The 19,172-nt window shown below is 39.8% G+C and overlaps 3 protein-coding genes across 3 annotated transcripts; all 3 read right to left on the bottom strand.

Moving 5' to 3' along the window:
- Positions 1-103: 103 nt before the first annotated feature.
- LOC103999067 (glutathione S-transferase U20-like) lies at positions 104-940 on the bottom strand. Its single transcript, XM_065084117.1, has 2 exons — positions 589-940; positions 104-504 (listed from the first exon to the last, which is right to left on the bottom strand). Exons 1-2 carry the CDS (start codon positions 901-903, stop codon positions 175-177), a joined length of 645 nt encoding a protein of 214 aa, XP_064940189.1. The 5' UTR covers positions 904-940; the 3' UTR covers positions 104-174.
- An 813-nt stretch (positions 941-1,753) lies between these two features.
- On the bottom strand, positions 1,754-2,940 carry LOC103999068 (probable glutathione S-transferase parA). The gene is made up of 2 exons (XM_065084115.1): positions 2,514-2,940; positions 1,754-2,275 (listed from the first exon to the last, which is right to left on the bottom strand). Exons 1-2 carry the CDS (start codon positions 2,826-2,828, stop codon positions 1,931-1,933), a joined length of 660 nt encoding a protein of 219 aa, XP_064940187.1. The 5' UTR covers positions 2,829-2,940; the 3' UTR covers positions 1,754-1,930.
- Positions 2,941-8,705: 5,765 nt separating this feature from the next.
- LOC135593820 (glutathione S-transferase U19-like) lies at positions 8,706-9,543 on the bottom strand. The gene is made up of 2 exons (XM_065084114.1): positions 9,152-9,543; positions 8,706-9,062 (listed from the first exon to the last, which is right to left on the bottom strand). Exons 1-2 carry the CDS (start codon positions 9,479-9,481, stop codon positions 8,733-8,735), a joined length of 660 nt encoding a protein of 219 aa, XP_064940186.1. The 5' UTR covers positions 9,482-9,543; the 3' UTR covers positions 8,706-8,732.
- Between the last annotated feature and the right edge of the window lie 9,629 nt (positions 9,544-19,172).

Here is a 19,172-nt window from a genome sequence, read left to right as displayed (position 1 = left end):
TTCCATGTGGTTGCTGAATAAAATACCTCCTTTGTTTGCTTCATCGTCCTCTTCAAATTTTAGTTATTTCCTTTTCTCCGGTGACAGCCATAAGCCAAAGATGTATCTCATCAATAATATTTATGAATAATTGTCTTGATTTTATTTTATTACATACAGACGGGACTTTCTTCACTATCCAAATATCTTCTTGGCATACTCATAAACTTTGAGGGGATCGCAAAGGGAGTTGGCGACACTTTCCCTCTCCAGGCACCGTTTGCTCCACGCCACCAGCTTGGGGACCGCTTCCTCGACGCTGAACCCGGCGTAGGTCTCGAAGCTGTAGAACCAGGTCGTTAAGGGGACGAGCGCGATGTCGACGAAGCCGAAGGCGTCGCCGCCGAAGTACTTCTTGTCCCCCAGCTCGCACTCCAGGAGCCTCAGGCTCTCGATGAACTCCTCCTTGGCCGCCTCCTGGGCCTCGCCCTTGAGCTTTAACAGATTCAATGCAGATTCACAGACCTGATGCGTAAAACCATTGAAAGGGAACTAAGAATATGGTATTCCGGAGAGGAGAACATTAACATATGGAGGGCATCGGTGCACCTTCTTGTCGACGAAGTCGGCCCAGAAGCGGGCCTGGGCGCCGCCGTAGGGGTCGGCGGGAATTAGCGGCGCGCGGTCGGGCCACGCCTCGTCGATGTACTGGACGATGATGAGGGACTCGCACACAGGCTTGCCGTCGAGGATGAGGACGGGGATCGTCTTGTACACGGGGTTGGACTCGAGCAGGAGCGGGCTCTTGCCCCCCGGGATGTTCTCCTCCCTGTACTCATACTCCACCCCCTTCTCCGCCAGCGCGATCCGGCACCGCTGCCCGAACGGGCTCACCCAGAATCCCAGCAGCACCACCGCCTTCATCGCTCTCACTTTGTGTCTCTCCGTCTCTGTCTCTCTCCGCTCTCTCACTCATTAAATAGAGGGGCAATGACGCAGAAGATGGCGATGTGGCACGCCACCGGTACCGCCTCGACTATCTTTCGCGCGTGTTTTTTACCGGATCGTGGTGAATGTACCATTCCGTCACCCATCTCCCTCGTTATTCATGTGTCCCAGCGGCCGGCACTCTCTCCCCCAACGACAAGAGGGGTTGTTTTCTGGGTACCGATCAAGAGAGTGGCACAAAATATAACTCTCTCGAGAGTGAGGTGATCGCATGCGTCACAGCAATTCCTCGAAGCTGCCTTGTGCACCGTCGATTGGGCGATCAACGACCAAGATCTGTTCTTATATCCGAGTCTTTTATTATTGGATACACGTTGCTTCTTCCAAATAAAATACCAAAAAATATTTACGATAAAAAAAGAGAAAAGAATAAGAAACAGGTGAGTCAGCTTCTCATTTCAATCCTTGCTTGGAGCACAAGAACGAATTGGTCAGTACATTTCGATTAGGCTTTCTTCTTCTCTGAATGAATTCAACGAAGGATGGCTCGACTTCTCGAAGGCGGCTGGGTTCCTCGAAGACAATGGCGTCGACACACCTGGGCATCATGCATTTATATGATGTGACATCATACACTAAAATAAATGGCCCTTTGTTGATAAACGAAGGATAATGCAATTCCACTTCCTTACACGTAACTCGAGCTCCTCTTGGATGGGAAGAGTTAAGCTAATGGTAGAACTCGAGTGATCTATAATCTTTTAATGAAGCACACGTTAGTGTCTATATATTAAGAGAGAGCGAGAGAATTCTTCCTATGCTCTAATGAAAGAATGGTGCAGGTGGCTCATAACACCACCAAGAAGTGATATATTATTATTCGAGAAGATAACAGAGAGGGCAATTATTCAAGTGATATACACCACCAACAAGTGTGTATCTCATCAGACATAAAGAAGGCAAACACCATGCAACACACAGTCACTACTACTACCACTGCAGACTACTCGACTCCAAATTTCTTCTTGAGAACGCCGACAATCTCGTAGATCTTGTCGGGGTGTGACAGTGCGTTGGCCACGCTCTCCCGCTCCATGCACCTTTTGCCCCAGGCCACCACCTTGGGCGCCGCCTCTTCGATGCTGAAGCCGGCGCAGGTTTCGTAGCTGTAGAACCAGGACACGAAGGGGGTGAGCGCGACGTCGACGAATCCGAACGCGTCACCTCCGAAGTACTTCTTGTCCCCCAGCTCGCCCTCCAGCAGCTTCAGGATCCCGATGAACTCCTCCTTGGCCGCCGCCTGGGCCTCGCCCTTGAGCTTCCACAGCCTTGACCCGCATTCATTGAACTGATACGTGAAGAATAACGTTAAAGGGTGCTGAGAACAAACAGGTGCTGCACAATTGTTCTTACAGGACGAGCAGATCAAATAACGAGTGAGCAGAAGAATCTAGAATTTGTTTATCGATCAAAAAATAGATTATGCAAATATATATCGGGAAGTGGATTCTATCAAACACAGTGGTAATCCGAAGAGGAGAACAAGAGTCGATCACATGGGAGGCATCGGCGTAAGGAGAACGCACCTTCATGTCGACGAAGTCGGCCCAGAAACGGGCCTGGGCGCGGGAGTAGGGGTCGGCGGGAAGCAGCGGCGCGCGGTCGGGCCACGCCTCGTCGATGTACTGGACGATGATCAGGGACTCGCACACGGGCTTGCCATCGTGGATGAGGACGGGGATCTTCTTGTGCACGGGGTTGGACTGCAGCAGCAGCGGGCTCTTGTCCCCCAGGATGTTCTCCTCCCTGTACTCGTAATCCACTCCCTTCTCCGCCAATGCGATGCGGCACCGCTGCCCGAACGGGCTCGCCCAGAAGTCCAGCAGCACCACCGCCTTCATCGCTCTCGTTTTGTCTCTTCGTCTCTATCTCTCTTTCTCCGCTCTCTCACTCTATAAATAGAGGGCCGGTGAAGCCGAAGATGACGATGTGGTCTGCGCCTTAAGGTGACCGCTACCACCACGATTTTCTTCTCGCTTGCTTTTTACATGATCGCCCTTAAAGTCCAGCAGCACCACCGCCTTCATCGCTCTCTTTTTCTCTCTCCGCCCTCTCACTTTCTAAATCGAGGGGCAGTGAAGCAGACGATGACGATGTGGGCTGCGCCTTACGGTGACCGCTACCACCACGTGTTTTTTCTCGCGTATTTTGTGAATGTAGCAGTAGTAATCTCGTCATTCTCGTGATTGGTGGGTCCTAGTGGGGGCAACTCGTTCCTCTAATGACACAAGGGGTTGATATCTGAGTAACGTCAAAAGAGTGACGCAAAATATAACTCTTTCTCGGGAGTGCAGTGATTGCTTTAGTTAGACAAATTCCTGGAAGCCGCCTTCTGCGCCATCGATTGGATGATCAACGATTAGGATCTTTTCTTATATCCGAACCTCTTGGATACACGTTTCTTCTTCCCAATAAAAGATAAAAAAAAAAATTCATGAGATCAAAAAAAAATTAATAGTACATGATTTGATTATATGATTCAGAGCCAGCCAACAAAGGTTTTTTCCGAAATTAAGAGTATTGAACCTATCTTATCCCGAAGAGGTCGAACCTTATCGACCCGGAAGAGATTGAATCTTATAAAATTGGTGTTCTCTACAAAAGTTACTTTGATACTTAAGTTAATTTTTTATTTGAAAGATTCAATCAATGACTTAAATAGTATTAGGAAAAAAGTTTTTCAAAACAAACATGGGGAGCCCTTTTATAGTGAACCCTCTAAATCATTATTTTATGTGATCAATACAAATAAGAAGAGGTAATTTAGTAAGGTATTGGTCATGTGCCAATCATATGTAAGCACAAGTTGGGTATCGATCACATGTCACTAATGTGTCAGTCATGTGACACTGAGGTGGTAGCCATGTGGTGCTAAGGTAGCAATCGCGTGGTGTTAATGTGGCAACCACAGTGTGTTGATACGATGTCATTTCATTTTTCTCATAACACATACCCTCTAACTTTTGGGAGAACAATGGAATCAGGTTGGGAAGTAACACTTGGTTTATATTAACTATTGATACCATAAGCTAGAGAAAATATTATAGTTGATGAAGGCTAAGTTACCTTAGCTATATAGAAGTGTGTGTTAGCTGATTGGGTCTAGTACGTCGATGGTCAATGGATTGACTAAGCCAAGCATGGTGGCACATAATGAGCTGACGAAGCTAGGCGTGGTGACACACAATGGGTCGAGGGGGGCAAGCACGATGGTGCTTAATGGGCCAATGAGGTCGAGCGCGATGGTGCACAATGGGTTGACAGGGTTGGGTGAGATGGTACATAGTGGGTTGACAAGATCGAGTACGATGGTCAATGGATTGACTAAGCCAAACATGATGGCACATAATGAGCTGACAAAGCTAGGCGTGGTGACACACAGTGGGTCGAGGGAGGCAAGTACGATGGTGCTTAATGGGCCGATGAAGTCGAGCGTGATGGTGCACAATGAGTTGATAGGGTTGGGTGAGATGGTACATAGTGGGCTGACAAGATCGAGTATGATGACACACAATGAGTTAATGGGGTCGAACGCATCTTTGAATATAGTGCTTCATGATTAAGATGGCTAAACTAGGAGATTTGGTGATGGGACATGTCATACATAGTGTTGATAAACACCTTCATCTGATCTTATTATGGGTGGCTTCATTGATTGATGTCAATGGCCAACCTAGCTATCAATTTGAGTATGGTCAAGATAGCCCTCAAACATGTCGAGTTGCCATCAGATATCAGCTATGTAAATAATAGATATATAATATTTTTTTAATTCAAAATACTTCCTTGATTGATGGTGAAGTCTATCGACTTGAAAATTGAACAGTTACATCGAAGCATTTTGAAAAGAAATCTATTAACAACATGTGGTTACCACGTGAGAACTAAATCATCCATCACCCTGATTGGGATATAAAGAGGAATAACCTTTGTATATGAACAAATACTAGAAGACCATAATACGCAGCGGAATAAAATAGAAACACAATCAAACAAAACACCAAGATATACATGGAAAACCCCTTCAATGTGAAGGGTAAAAACCACGGGACAAACTAGAGATAATCCACTATGAGAATAATGAATATACAAATCTCAATCTCTTGCCCAAAACCCTAGCAACAACCACAAGAGAATAACTGGGATATAAGGATTACGTCACTGCCCACAATATCTAAAACCTCCCCAAGTAATCACAGCAAGAGTCTACTGTAGATTTGATCTAACCTGAGATAAGGACACTGCTAGATGATTGAGAACAGTCTCTCTGCGTTGTCCTTGTTTTCTTCCCTTTCTTTCTCTTGTTTTTCTGCCTTGTTATTCTCTCTTTGTTGCTACGAGAAAGTCAACGTTACTGCCCACGTTGTTGCCTTTTTCTGCCTCTTTTCTGCTTCTAAAACGCAGCCCCCACACCCTCCTCATATTGATCTAGGGTTAGGTTAAAGGGGTGTGGGTTGTGGGCTGAACCCACTTTGGGCTGCCAGCCCAACAACCTACCCCTTCAGCCCATAAGGGAGGTTGTCCCATGACTCCTCAATGTGAAGTCATGCCAACCAACTGTCGGCATATCTCCTGTCTTTCTTTTGGTAAGGTCTTCGTCAACATTTGGTAGCAGCACCAAATCATAAGTGTGGTTCTTTTGAAGAGCATCCATCTCTTCCTGCATAGCAACTAACCACTTCTCTTTCTGCTCACTCTCAACTGCTTCCTGGTAACTCTCTAGTTCACCTGCATCAGTAAGCATCACATACTCATTTGTAGAGTATCTTCTGGAAGGTTGACGTTATCTAGAAGATCTTCTCAACTGAGGTTCTGCGGAAACTTGCTCTTCTACTTCTTCTTGCTCAACATGTCCTGCAGGTAAATCAACATCAGGCTCTATATTATTTTCCTGCACATCTCCCCCATCACCCTGATATACTGGAGGAATAACTGGGTCACAATCTGCTAATCCTTCTGCAGAAGTCTTGGCGGGTGCCTTCTTCTTCAAATCCTCAAAGGTTTGATCCTCAAAGAAGACCACATCTCTGCTCCTGAACACCTTCTGCTTTTCTGGATCCCAAAGCCTGTAACCAAACTGATCATGTGAGTAACTAAGAAAAATACATTCTTTAGACTTACCATCCAGCTTGGACATCTCATTATCTAGAACATGTGCAAATGCACGACAACCAAACACTCTCAAATGCCTATAGGAAACATCTTTCCCTGACCATACATGCTCTGCAACATCACCATCTAGGACTGTACATGGTGATAAGTTGATCACATCAACTGCAGTCCTCAAAGCCTCATCCCAAAACCTTTTGGGTAGCTTGGCCTGTGAAAGCATACATCTGATTTTTTCCATGATGGTGCAGTTCATCCTCTCTGCAATTGCATTATGCTGAGGTGTACCAGGAACTGTCATCTCATGTTGGATCCCATATGACATGCAATAGTCATTAAACAATCCCGTATACTCACCACCATTATCTGATCTTATGCATTTCAATTTCCTTTCTGTCTCCCTTTTAATCCTGGCATGAAACTCTTTGAAGACATTAATAATCTGATCTTTGGTCTTCAAAGCATAAGCCCAAACTTTCCTGGAAAAATCATCTATAAAAGTGACAAAATAAAGTGCACCACTTATACCAAGAACATCAACAGATCCACCATGAGTTTTTGTCCTCAAAGGACCACATACATCTGTATAAACACGGTCTAATACATGCATTTTTCTAGACAAAGCAGCACTAGCAAATGAAATTCTATGTTGTTTACCAGCCAAACAATCAATACAAGGGTTCAGATGTATACCTCTGAGATCTGGCAATACCTCTCTCTTGGAAAGAGCTTGCGGCCCCTTCTCGCTCATGTGTCCCAATCGCCTATGCCACAACTCCATACTGAAGTCTTTCTCTGTAGCATTTAACTGCTCACCATAAGCTTTAGCCTGCAACCTGTACAAAGTATGTCATTTCTTTCCACTAGCTATAACAAGAGAACCCTTACTGAGCTTTCATTGCCCTTTGTGAAATCTGCTTTCATACTCTTCATCATCTAGTCTTCCAACTGAAATTAAATTCAGCCTCAAGTCAACCACATACCTCACATCCTTAAGTACCAACTTGCAGCCAAGGTTGGTCTTTAAATGAATATCACTCATGCCAATGATGTCTGCTGTGTCATAGTTGCCCATCTTGACAACACCAAAGTTTCCAGACCTGTATGTAGCAAAAAACTCCCTCCGTGGTGTAGCATGATAAGAAGCACTGTGTCAATCACCCACTTAAGATCCTGACACACACAATAAAAAATATCATCAGAAGGAGACAAAATCAAATAATCTCCACCCTGCACTGTAGCTGTAGTATTATCCTTTGACTCTGTAGACTCCACTTCTTTTCCCTTTTTCTTGTTCTTCTTAGGTTGTTTACATTGATTCTTGTAATGTCCTTTCTCACCACAGTTATAGCAAACAATATCTTTTCTTGATCTTGACTTGCTTCTACCCAAACGTGAACTGCTTCTAGACTTTGACCTTCCTCTGTTCTCTGAGATAAGTGCCTGTGAATCATTCTGAGATGTTGCCGAACTCTTTCTTCTCAACTCCTCATTCAACAAACTGCTTGTTACTTGACTCATAGTGACAATACCATCTGGCGCAGAATTACTAAGGGAAACCACCAGTGTCTCTCAACTTTCTGGTAATGAACTGAGAAATAACAATGCCTGCAACTCATCATCAAGAGACATTTTCATAGAGGATAACTGTTTAGTAATACTCTGCATTTCATTCAAATGCTCAGCAATAGAAGTACCCTCTCTATGTTTTAGGTTCACAAGTTTTCTGATAAAAAAAGCTTCGTTGCCGGTTGTTTTTCTTTCATAGAGACTTTCTGATAAAACCACGGGGCAAACTAGAGATAATCTACTATGAGAATAATGAATATACAAATCTCAATCTCTTGCCCAAAACCCTAACAACAACCACAAGAGAATAACTGGGATATAAGGATTACGTCACTGCACACAATATCTAAAACCTCCCCAAGTAATCACAGCAAGAGTCTACTGTAGATTTGATCTAACCTGAGATCACTGCACACAATATCTAAAACCTCCCCAAGTAATCACAGCAAGAGTCTACTGTAGATTTGATCTAACCTGAGATGAGAACACTGCTAGATGATTGAGAACAGTTTCTCTGCGTTGTCCTTGTCTTCTTCCTTTTCTTTCTTTTGTTTTTTTATTTTTCTGCCTTGTTCTTTGTTGCTACGAGGATGTCAACGTTACTGCCCACGTTGCTGCCTTTTTCTATCTCTTTTCTGCTTCTAAAATGCAACCCCCACACCCCATTATATTGATCTAGGATTAGATCAAAGGGATGTGGATTGTGGGCTGAACCCACTTTGGGCTGCCAGCCCAACACACCCATCTATCTATTTACGTAGATTAATATTCAAAATAAGTAAACACAAACTTCATTCTCATTTTTACGATAAAAAAATTAATTTCAAACTTTATTCTCATTTAAGGAACATAGGAAGAACTCTTTTTGAACTAATTGAATTCATATTTGGGAATCTCGAATTATTAACTTGAGCTTTAGGAATCGAAAAACTATATATATATATATATATATATATATATATATATATATATATATATATACATATATATATATATATATATATATATATACAGGGACTTTATTCACTACCCAAATATCGTCCATATATATACAGGGACTTTATTCACTACCCAAATATCGTCTTGACATACTCGTAGATTTTGACGGGGTCGTAAAGGGAGTTGGCGACACTTTCCCTCTCCAGGCACCGCTTGCTCCACGCCACCAGCTTAGGGACCGCCTCCTCGACGCTGAACCCGGCGTAGGTCTCGCAGCTGTAGAACCAGGTCGTGAAGGGGACGAGCGCGATGTCAACGAAGCCGAAGACGTCGCCGCCGAAGTACTTCTTGTCCCCCAGCTCGCACTCCAGGAGCCTCAGGATCTCGATGAACTCCTCCTTGGCCGCCTCCTGGGCCTCGCCCTTAAGCTTCCACAGATTCAATGCAGATTCACAGACCTGATGGGTAAAACCATTGAAAGAGAACTAAGAATATGGTATTCCGGAGAGGAGAACATAGATCGAACACATGGAGGGCATCGGCGCACCTTCTTGTCGACGAAGTCGGCCCAGAAGCGGGCCTGGGCGCGGGCGTAGTGGTCGGCGGGAAGCAGCGGCGCGCGGTCGGGCCACGCCTCGTCAATGTACAGGACGATTATCAGGGACTCGCACACAGGCTTGCCGTCGTGGATGAGGACGGGGATCTTCTCGTACACGGGGTTGGACTCGAGCAGCAGGGGGCTCTTGTCCCCCCTGATGTTCTCCTCCCTGTACTCGTACTCAACTCCCTTCTCCGCCAATGCGATGCGGCACCGCTGCCCGAACGGGCTCGCCCAGAAGTCCAGCAGCACCACCCCCTTCGTCTCCACATCCCCCATTGCTCGATCTCGCTCACTCGAAAGCCCTTCTCTCCGTCGGCTGATTGGCGTTAATGTCGAGGGTGGGTGTTGATGGGGGGCGTTAAATAAAGAAGCAAGGAAGCATAAGATAACAATGTGGTCACCGCCCTGAGGTCACCGCTTACGTAACCATCGACTCGATTTTTTTCCTGCGTGTCACTTTGGAACTCTCGGGACGAATGTCTTCTGATGACGGTACCCACGTTTCTCGCTGTTGGAGCCAGAGAGTGGGTCCCATAACTTTTTGGTCTTCGTCCAACCACTGGGTGGGTAGAAAACTAGGTAACGAGCAAATACTAGATAAAAGTATTAACGGATCTGGTGAATAACGAGTCATGGCTTGCGTCAGGTATCGAGGCCGTCATCTGCACCGTTGATCGAAATATCAACGATTAGAATCATTTCGAAGGGACGTGGAGCGGCGCTGAACCGGTGGATTATCGGATCTGTTTCTCAGGTCCGAGTCCGCTTTGTTCTGTACATGATTTTTTATTGAAGATAATGTATATGTATATAAATAATACACTTTTCAGATAAATAACACAAAATTTCATGATATTAAGAAGTCATTAAGAACTGGTGAATCAACTCCATTACCCTTTAAAATTTAAATTATTGCTTGGACATTAAGAAATCATTAAAAATTATTTTAACTAGTCAAAATAATTGGGATTGGAGTTGTCTGCTCCAACCATTAATTGGGTGAACTTGTTGAAGCAAGTCAGTTCGAGTTAGATGGATAGCACATAAGACTGTCCAATGGTCACTGTTTTAAATGATTATTGTTTAATTCATGAGTATTTTAGCAAATAAAGTTTTACTTTTGGTTTGGAGTTTATTATTCAAAGCTCCTATTTACTATTCACAACTCTTATGATTGACAACTCTTGAAAAAATAATACAAATTTTTATTTTATTATTTATAAAGAAGTATTATTAATTTTATCTTTTTTCTTTCTTTCCTACGATCCTTTATTTTATCCAACTCCTTGTCGATGCTATTATCGTCATCATTTATCATTAACAATGCTGATGCTCGTTATCGTAAACGCTCTTCGCTTCTCTCATTTTCCTTGGAGGAGAAATATGTCAAGAAGAAGAAAGACGAGGAGGAAAGAGACGAAAATTAAAAAAAAGGAGAAAAGAAATATTTACATACATTCATAAAGAGCTAATTCAAAAATAATAATAATTTTTTAAAATAAGATTATAAATAGTAAAGAGGGATTTACAAATGGTAATCTCCTTGGCGTTTTATCCAATGATGGCCCCTATTCAAGTTTTACTTTTGACATCATTTTTTTGAAATAATAAAAGAAATCTAATTAAAATTTAAAATTTTTGAATAAGTTGTACGATGGAGTATAACTTGAGTGTAACTTAGTTCAATTTCATATATAACCAAATATACTTCTATTAAACGAACAAAAACATTCATAAATAACTAAAATATTATTCTTAGATTATTAATATCCTTTGTATTTGAAAAAATAATGATGATTAATTAACAAAATTTATAATTTCTTAAACTGATATCATAATCAAGTGTAACTTTATCAATATCTATTAAACTAATCCAAACTTTTATATAACCTCTATGATAAGGTGATTAGCTTTTTAAAATTTTTCGAGGATTTTATGGTAATTAATTATTTAAATTATAATTTTTTGAATATATTTTGTGATTTAAGTATAATTTAGTTTAATTTTGAATATAACTTGTTCAAGCTCCAACTTAGATTTCTATGAAACTACCTCCCCATGTATATAAGACAATTAGTATCATTTTTTATCCATACATTAATTTTATGATAGTTAATTATCTAGATTACTTTAAAAAAAATAATTTTGATTATAACTTAGATCAATCTCGAGGATAACCTAATCAACTTAAACTAAACCAACCCAATCTTTCACAGAACTATGAGAACATAATCTTAAAATGATTTATACTATTTTTTTATTTTTAAAATATATTTATAATAATTAATTATCAAATTTTAAGATTTCTTGAATTGATATTGTAATTGAGTGTAACTTCATTAACACTTACAAAACCAACTTAAAATTTTATGAAATCACTACTAGGGCATAATTTCTGAAATGATTAATACTATTTTAAAATAATTTTATGATAATTAAATACTAAAAAAATATCAAAAATATAAAAATTTTGAATAACATTTATCATCAACTCAGTCATTACTACGATTGTAGACTACTCGACTCCATATCTCTTCCTGAGGATGCTCACCAACTCGTAGACTTTGTGGGGGTCGCATAGTGCCTTGGTCACGCTCTCCCGCTCCATGCACCGCTTGCCCCACGCCACCAGCTTCGGCGCTGCCTCCTCTATGCTAAAGCCGGCGCAGGTCATGTAGCTGTAGAACCAGCGCGATTTCGACAAAGCTGAAGGCGTCGCCGGCGAAGTACTTCTTGTCTCCCAGCTCGCCCTCCAACAGCCTTAGGTTCCCGATGAACACCTCCTTGGCCGCAGCCTATCCCTCACCCTTGAACTTCCACAGCCTTGTCCCGCATTCCCGATCAAAAAACATAGATTCTTTAATAGGATAAAATTTTCTAAAAAAATACATATGTGGGGAAGTGATCTAATTATATATTATTCAAGTAGTTTTCTATGTTTAGTATCTCGATTGTTATACTTTTAAGAGTTATATTAAAGTTCTTAAATTTATAAAAATAAAATACTTAACTTCATTTTTTTCTTAATTTTATTAATGAAAATATCGCATGTAAATAAGGTTAAAAAGATAATTTTATAAACTATTTTTATCAATATTAATTTTTTCTTCTATAACTTTTCTATTTCACTTTCTACCTATTGCTTCACTCTTCAATAAAATATTCAAAAATATAAAAAAAAATTAAACACTTCGTTTCTTAATAAAACTCCTATATTTTTATTTTTTGAATGATAAAAATAAATCATAAAATTATTTTTTAATCTTATTTTAATATATACTATTTTTTGTATGGGATAGCATGTGTGATATTTTCATAATAAGAATTGAATACGTTACGAGAAACTAAATTAAATATATTATTTTAATAAATATAAAAATATTAATATAATTTTTAAAAATATAGTATCGAGTCGTGCCTCGTTGATGACCTAGAGGATAGAGACTACTAGCACATCGGCTTAGCGCCATGGATGAGGACTAGGATCTTCTTGTACATCGGGTTGGACTCGAGCAGTAGTAGACTCTTGTCCCCTTGGATGTGCTCAAATAGAGGCCGATAGTTGAGGAGGAGAAGAAGAGAGTAGAGTTGGAGATGACAACAAAAAAGGCTTAGCCTATGACCATTTGGTTCCCTCCTATTTATAGAGGCCTTTTATTAACTTAACCCTAATCGATCCTGTTCTATTGGGTACTAGATCTTCATCCAACTACCCAAGCATATTAGATTAGTGGATCTCTATCCAATAATCTCTCATTGGCTCTTATTGAATCTACTCCATAGAATCCAATAATTAAGGGTTTATTGAATATCTAATAAGATAGGGGCTCCATTGGATATCTTAGATCTAAACATCTACTCGTTGCAACACATACCATATGTGTATGATCCTCTAAACCCAATATCGAGTTAACCATGAGTCAACGAATTATTATTTCCATAGTAATTCACTAGATTGATTGACTGTAGATATACTATGACACAATACCACAATCCCTAAATGACACAAGAGAATCCAAATCATTGGACATATCTGTTTTCAGTTATCATATATCTATAGACCCTCATCCATCTAATATCTTAGATATCATATACCAGGCATAGTGCTATAAGGTCTATATAGTTTCTATTCGAGTCTCGCTTTAATCGGATTCTCTTGAAGAACTTTTTCTCTCTTAATCCGAATGACCTTTAATAGGGATTTGTATAAGTAAAAATATATGAAATATTCTTTTCATAATATTGGGAGAGAATTATCTTCTATCGATACTCAATAGCCCTTGTAAGGATAGTTGTCACTCTTAATAACCAGGTGTGCTAAATCTAGAACTTTTAGGCCTATAAGTTAGATATTGGAGTACTCATACACTATCACTAGAAGCCTTTGATGGAAAGATTGACCTAGTTGAATACATTGTCACCTTCTATACTTAGATGTATCTCTCTACGACACCTTGGATGCTATGATGTGCTGCATGTTCCCAATGACGCTGAAAGGCCCAATGCAGGAGTGGTACACTCATCTAAAGCCACACTTGGTAAACTCGTTCACTTAGCTCACAAAGGAGTTCTAACTCTACTTCCTTGGGAATGTATACCTTAAGCCATCAACGACTATGTTACTCGAGCTTAAGTAAAGGGAGGAAGAGATACTCTCTGACTTCACCGCTCAATTCACTAACGAAATTTGAGGCGTGCAAGAAGCACATCCGTTACTTGTGATTCAAGCATTCATAAGGAGGCTTAGGCCTTCTTGCCTCTTTTGGTCATTGGTGGAGAGATCCTCTAGAGGGCTGACTAATACAAAGTTGTCAAGGAAATAGTTTGAAGTAAGCATGAAGAAATGCACAAGAGGTTGCGATAGGAGAGACTACTGTTAGCTCCCACCCTAAGGTCACCTCAGCAAAGAAAACAAAATCGACCCAAGCTGCCTCGCTCAGGACCCAAGTTTGACTCTCTTTAACATGATGAGAAGTGAGGTCTCCTTATAGATAAAGGAAAAAGAGTTATTCAAGGACTCTTAACCGATAAAGACACTATTGGAAAAGGAGGACTGATCCAAATATTACTACTTCCACCATCACTATAGTCACAACATGGAAGACTATCATGATTTGAATGAACAAATCGATGAGCTTATTCATAAGAGGCACCTCAACATATTCATCCGGAGACCTCAGGAACCTTTGCCCCCAGCCTTTGGGCTTGGTGGAGAGGAAGATCGATGTCATCGTTGGGGGGACCTATCTCGGGAGGGGATAGGACCTTCGGTTGCATAGCCTATACCCGAGCCACCATCGAGAAATGCTTTAGGTCAGAAGATGACTCAGAAATAATCTCAAAGTTGAGAAGATAGAGTACCTCGATCCAAATTATGATGGCTCCCTAGTGGTCTCTATAAGAATGATTAATACTTGAGTAAAGAGGGTCACGATCGACATAGGTAGTTTCGTTGATATCCTCTGCGCTTTCCAAAAACTTGGGCTCTCGGCTAATGATCTCACTCCAATGACTTCTTCGCCGACTAAATTCATGAATGACTCTATCTCCCCTCTCAGGACCATGAGCCTCCATGTCATATTCGACGATAAACATTGCTCCAAAATGGTGATGACTAAGTTTATGATGGTTGACATCCCTCGATATACAATACAACTATAGATTGATCCCACACTCTAACAGGATGAGAACTATGATATCAATCCATTGTATAATGATCCTACATCGAGCAAAGAGAGTTCTATCCATTTTCTTGAATAATCTTTTAATAAACACAAGTTAGTGTATATATAATAAGAGAGAGAGAGAGAGAGAGAGAGAATTCGGCCTATTTTCTAACAGATTATGTTGCATGTGTTGGGCTTGGACAATTGGGCCTATTGAGCCCAAATCACTAATTGAAAGAAAGGGCAAAAGGTGAGGGCAGTAAAATTAGAGAGTGCGGCATGCGGCATGCAGCGTGTGTGTGTACGCAGTGAACGTGTGCGGTGTGCAGAGAAAAAAGGAGAGAGAAATTAAGAGAGAAAGTAAGATTTTTGAGTTTTCTGCTTGACGATCAGTGGCCAAACGTTGTTAGGTTTGGTCCAAATTTTATGTGGAGAATTTTTGTAGCAAACTTTACAATCATAATAGTGTTGATCAACAGTTTACCCTCTCTAAGCTACTTTCCTGCTATATCTATTTTGTGAGACCTAGAATTCTTTTACGAAGAGATCCACCCTATGTGATGAAGATATGATATTCTTGAACCAAGATCTATGATCTTGATGTTATTGTGATCCTCTAATTATTCTAGAGAAGACTTATTGTAAACCTGTTATCATTACTTTTGATAGTGGAGTTTGAGGTGGACTACGGTCCAGTGGTTTTCCCCATATTAGGTTTTTCACATTAAAAGATTTGGTCTCACTGTGTGATTGATTATTTGCTCTATTGTTTATGCCGTGCTGGTTGATATTTTTATTTGGATATCAAGTTGGTATTTTGATGAGGAACCCCTTTTGATACACAAAGAGGGAAAAGAATATTCCGCTTTAACATGTTTTTTTCCCAACAAGTGGTATCAGAGCATCGGGTTGTTTGGTGCTAGTTTTTCTTGTGTGATCAAAATGGAGCAGTCAGATGATATGATTAAATTGAACTCATCAAATTATTCCACTTGAAGGCATCTGATGGAAGATTTGCTCTATTGCAAAGATTTGTATAAGCCTATCAAGGTTAAAGATAAACCTTCTACTATGGACGATGAAGAACGAGAAGTTTAACATAAAAAAGCTATTGCCTATATTAGAAGATGGATGGATATAAACTTGCATGAGCATATTTCAGATGAAACTAGAGCTGATGTTATTTGGAAAAGGTTAGAAAATCTCTTTGCGAAAAAGACAATAGGAAATAGAATTTCTCTTCTCAGAAGGCTTGTAAATTTGAAGTATAAAGATGGTGGTAACATTGTTGATCATATAAGCCTATTTCAGAGTCTTGCAAATAAGCTGGTTGCTATGAAAATGAATATAGATGATGAGATGCAAGGATTATTACTTCTCAGCTCTTTACTAGAAAGTTGGGAAACGTATGTGGTGACTATTTTCAACTCCACGCTAGAGGGGACTTTAACTATAGATATGGTTAAAGACAGTTTGCTAAATGAAGATGCTAGAAGGAAAGAATAGGGTGAATCTTCTTCTGGTGCATTTGTTACTGAAAAACAAGAAAGATGTGGAAGAAGTCATAGCAAAAATTCACATGGTTATAGAGGAAGATCCAAGTCTAGAAGAAATATCAAATATTTTCATTGTAACAGGCCTGGTCACATAAAGAAAGAGTGTAGGTTTTGGAAATGAGAACAAAATGAAATGAAGAAAAATGAGAAAGAGACTAATACAGTTGCTGCTGAATATAATATCACTATTGTCTGTGATGAAGGTCGTGTCAATCTTGTAGCTCAGGACAGTAATTGGGTAATTGACTCTGGTGCTTCATTTCGTGTTACTTCTCATGGTGATTTCTTTAGATCTTATACTGTTGGTGATTTTGGTAATGTCAGAATGGGAAACAGTGGTACATCTAAGATTATGGGTATTGGAGATATTTGTTTGGAGACAAGTATTGGGAGCAAATTGATACTCAAAGATGTAAGACATGTTCCAAATATTCATCTTAACTTGATATCTACAAGTAGACTAGATGATGAGGGCTTTACACACTATTTTGGTGAAAGCAAATAGAAACTCACTAAAGGTTCTCTGATTGTGGCAAGAGGAAAGAAACTTAACTCTTTTTATATCATGGAAGCTAAGCTATACAAAGGAGAGATTAATGCAATTCGAAAAGGTGAAAGTTTAAATCTTTGACATAAGAGGCTTGGACATATCAGCGAGAAGGGACTTCAAACTTTTGCTAGAAAGCAGTTCTTACCAGAGTTACAAGGTACATCTCTTAAATCTTGTGAACATTGTTTAGTTGAAAAAACACATAGAGTTGCATTTCAGACATATCCATCATCTAGAAGATCAGATGTTATTGATTTAGTTCATACTGATGTTTGTACTATGTAAACTAGAACTCTTGGAGGTGCTCTTTATTTTGTTACTTTTATTGATTATCATTCTAGAAAAGTGTGAGCTTTTGCTTTGAAATCTAAAGACCAGGTACTCGATGTTTTCAAGAAGTTTCATGTTAGTGTTGAAAGAGAAATTGACAGAAAACAAAAGTGTATTCGATCAGATAATGGTGGCAAGTACATGGGTCATTTTGAGAATTATTGCAGGTTTCATGGAATCAAGCTTGAGAAAACAATTCCTAAAACTCCTCAACAGAACGGTGTGGTAGAAAGGATTAACAGAACCATTGAAAAAATGATTAGGTGTATGCTTTCCTATTCCAAGTTACCAAAATCATTTTGGGGGAGGCTTTGAGAACTACAGTTGATTTGATAAATCTTTCTCTATCAGTTCCTATAAAAGGTGATGTTCTAGAAAGAGTATGGAAAGGAAAATATATATCTTATAATCATTTGAGAGTCTTTGGGTGTAAAGCATTTGTTCATATTCCCAAAGATGAGAGGTCTAAGCTTGATAATAAGGCAAAAACATGTATCTTCTTGGGATATGGTCATGAAGAGTTTGGGTACAGATTATGGGATCTAGTGAATAAGAAGATTATTAGAAGCAGAGATGTTGTGTTTCTGGAAGACCAATTATTTGATGATGGTGATAATATTGAGAAGCCAGAAACCTCTGTTTATATTTCTTGGAGTTTGGGTCCAGTTCCTTCACCTGTAGTTCATGATGATCATGGGGGAGATGAACAAGAAGATTAAGGTGAGAATGTAAGTGATGATGTTGAACCAACTAAACAAGCACCTCCATCACCAGTTGAGATTCCATTGAGAAGATCCACTAGAGAGCGACATCCATCTACCGGATCCTCCACATGAGTATATTATGCTTTCTGACGAGGGAGAGCCCGAAACTTATCAAGAAGCCATTCTATATGAGAATAAGAGTGAGTGAGTTAAAGCCATGCAAGAAGATATGAGATCCTTGCTTGAGAACCACACCTATGACTTGGTAAAGTTACCTAAAGAGAAGAAAGCTCTCAAGAATAAGTGGGTTTACAAATTTAAGACTGAAAACAATAGCTCACAACAAAGATACAAGGCACGACTAGTTGTGAAAGGATTCAGTCAGAAGAAAGGTATTGACTTTGAAAAAATATTTTCTCTAGTTGTGAAAATGTCCTCTATCCGAGTTGTTCTTGGTTTGGCTACCCACTTGAATTTAGAAGTTGAGCAACTTAATGTAAAAACAACATTTCTTCATGGTGATTTGGAAGAAGAAATTTACATAGAGCAACCAGAAGGTTTCAAAGTCAAGGGAAAAGAAAATATGGTGTGTAAGCTTTAGAAAAGCTTATATGGACTCAAACAGACACCTAAACAGTAGTACAAGAAGTTTGATTCCTTTATGATAAGCCAAGGGTATGATCGAACCACATCTGATCATTGTGTGTTTATGAAAAATTTTTCAGATTATGATTTTATTATTTTACTACTATATGTGGATGATATGCTGATTGTTGCCCATGATACTGATAAAATTGAAAAGCTTAAAAGAGAGCTAAGTAAGTCCTTTGTCATGAAAGACTTGGGATCGGTGAAACAAATACTTGGCATGAAGATTCTTCGTGATAGAAAGAAAAAAAAGTTTTGGCTATCTTAGAAGACTTACATTGAAAAGGTTCTTGAAAGATTCAACATGAGTAAAGCCAAAACAGTTTGTTCTTCACTTACAGGTCATTTCAAGCTTAATTCGAAACAATGTCCTACAAATGAAAAAGAAAATGAAGAAATGTCTAGAGTGCCTTACTCATCTGCAGTATGTAGTTTGATGTATGCTATGGTTTGTACTAGGCCAGATATAGCTCATGCAGTTGGAGTTGTCAGCTGATTTCTCTCTAATCCTCG

Source organism: Musa acuminata, chromosome BXJ1-9 (assembly GCF_036884655.1).
Source record: "Musa acuminata AAA Group cultivar baxijiao chromosome BXJ1-9, Cavendish_Baxijiao_AAA, whole genome shotgun sequence".
NCBI classification, from domain to species: domain Eukaryota; kingdom Viridiplantae; phylum Streptophyta; class Magnoliopsida; order Zingiberales; family Musaceae; genus Musa; species Musa acuminata.
This window is presented reverse-complemented; position numbering and strand designations above follow the sequence as displayed.

What these genes read in the sequence shown, in the direction of transcription:
- LOC103999068 (XM_065084115.1), bottom strand. Translation starts at nt 2,828, where the DNA reads ATGAAGGCGGTGGTGCTGCTGGACTTCTGGGCGAGCCCGTTCGGGCAG. An exon ending in CCGACTTCGTCGACATGAAG is followed by an intron (nt 2,276 to 2,513) that starts GTGCGTTCTCCT and finishes TTCACGTATCAG; the next exon opens with TTCAATGAATGCGGGTCAAG.
- LOC135593820 (XM_065084114.1), bottom strand. Translation starts at nt 9,481, where the DNA reads ATGGGGGATGTGGAGACGAAGGGGGTGGTGCTGCTGGACTTCTGGGCG. An exon ending in CCGACTTCGTCGACAAGAAG is followed by an intron (nt 9,063 to 9,151) that starts GTGCGCCGATGC and finishes TTTACCCATCAG; the next exon opens with GTCTGTGAATCTGCATTGAA.
- LOC103999067 (XM_065084117.1), bottom strand. Translation starts at nt 903, where the DNA reads ATGAAGGCGGTGGTGCTGCTGGGATTCTGGGTGAGCCCGTTCGGGCAG. An exon ending in CCGACTTCGTCGACAAGAAG is followed by an intron (nt 505 to 588) that starts GTGCACCGATGC and finishes TTTACGCATCAG; the next exon opens with GTCTGTGAATCTGCATTGAA.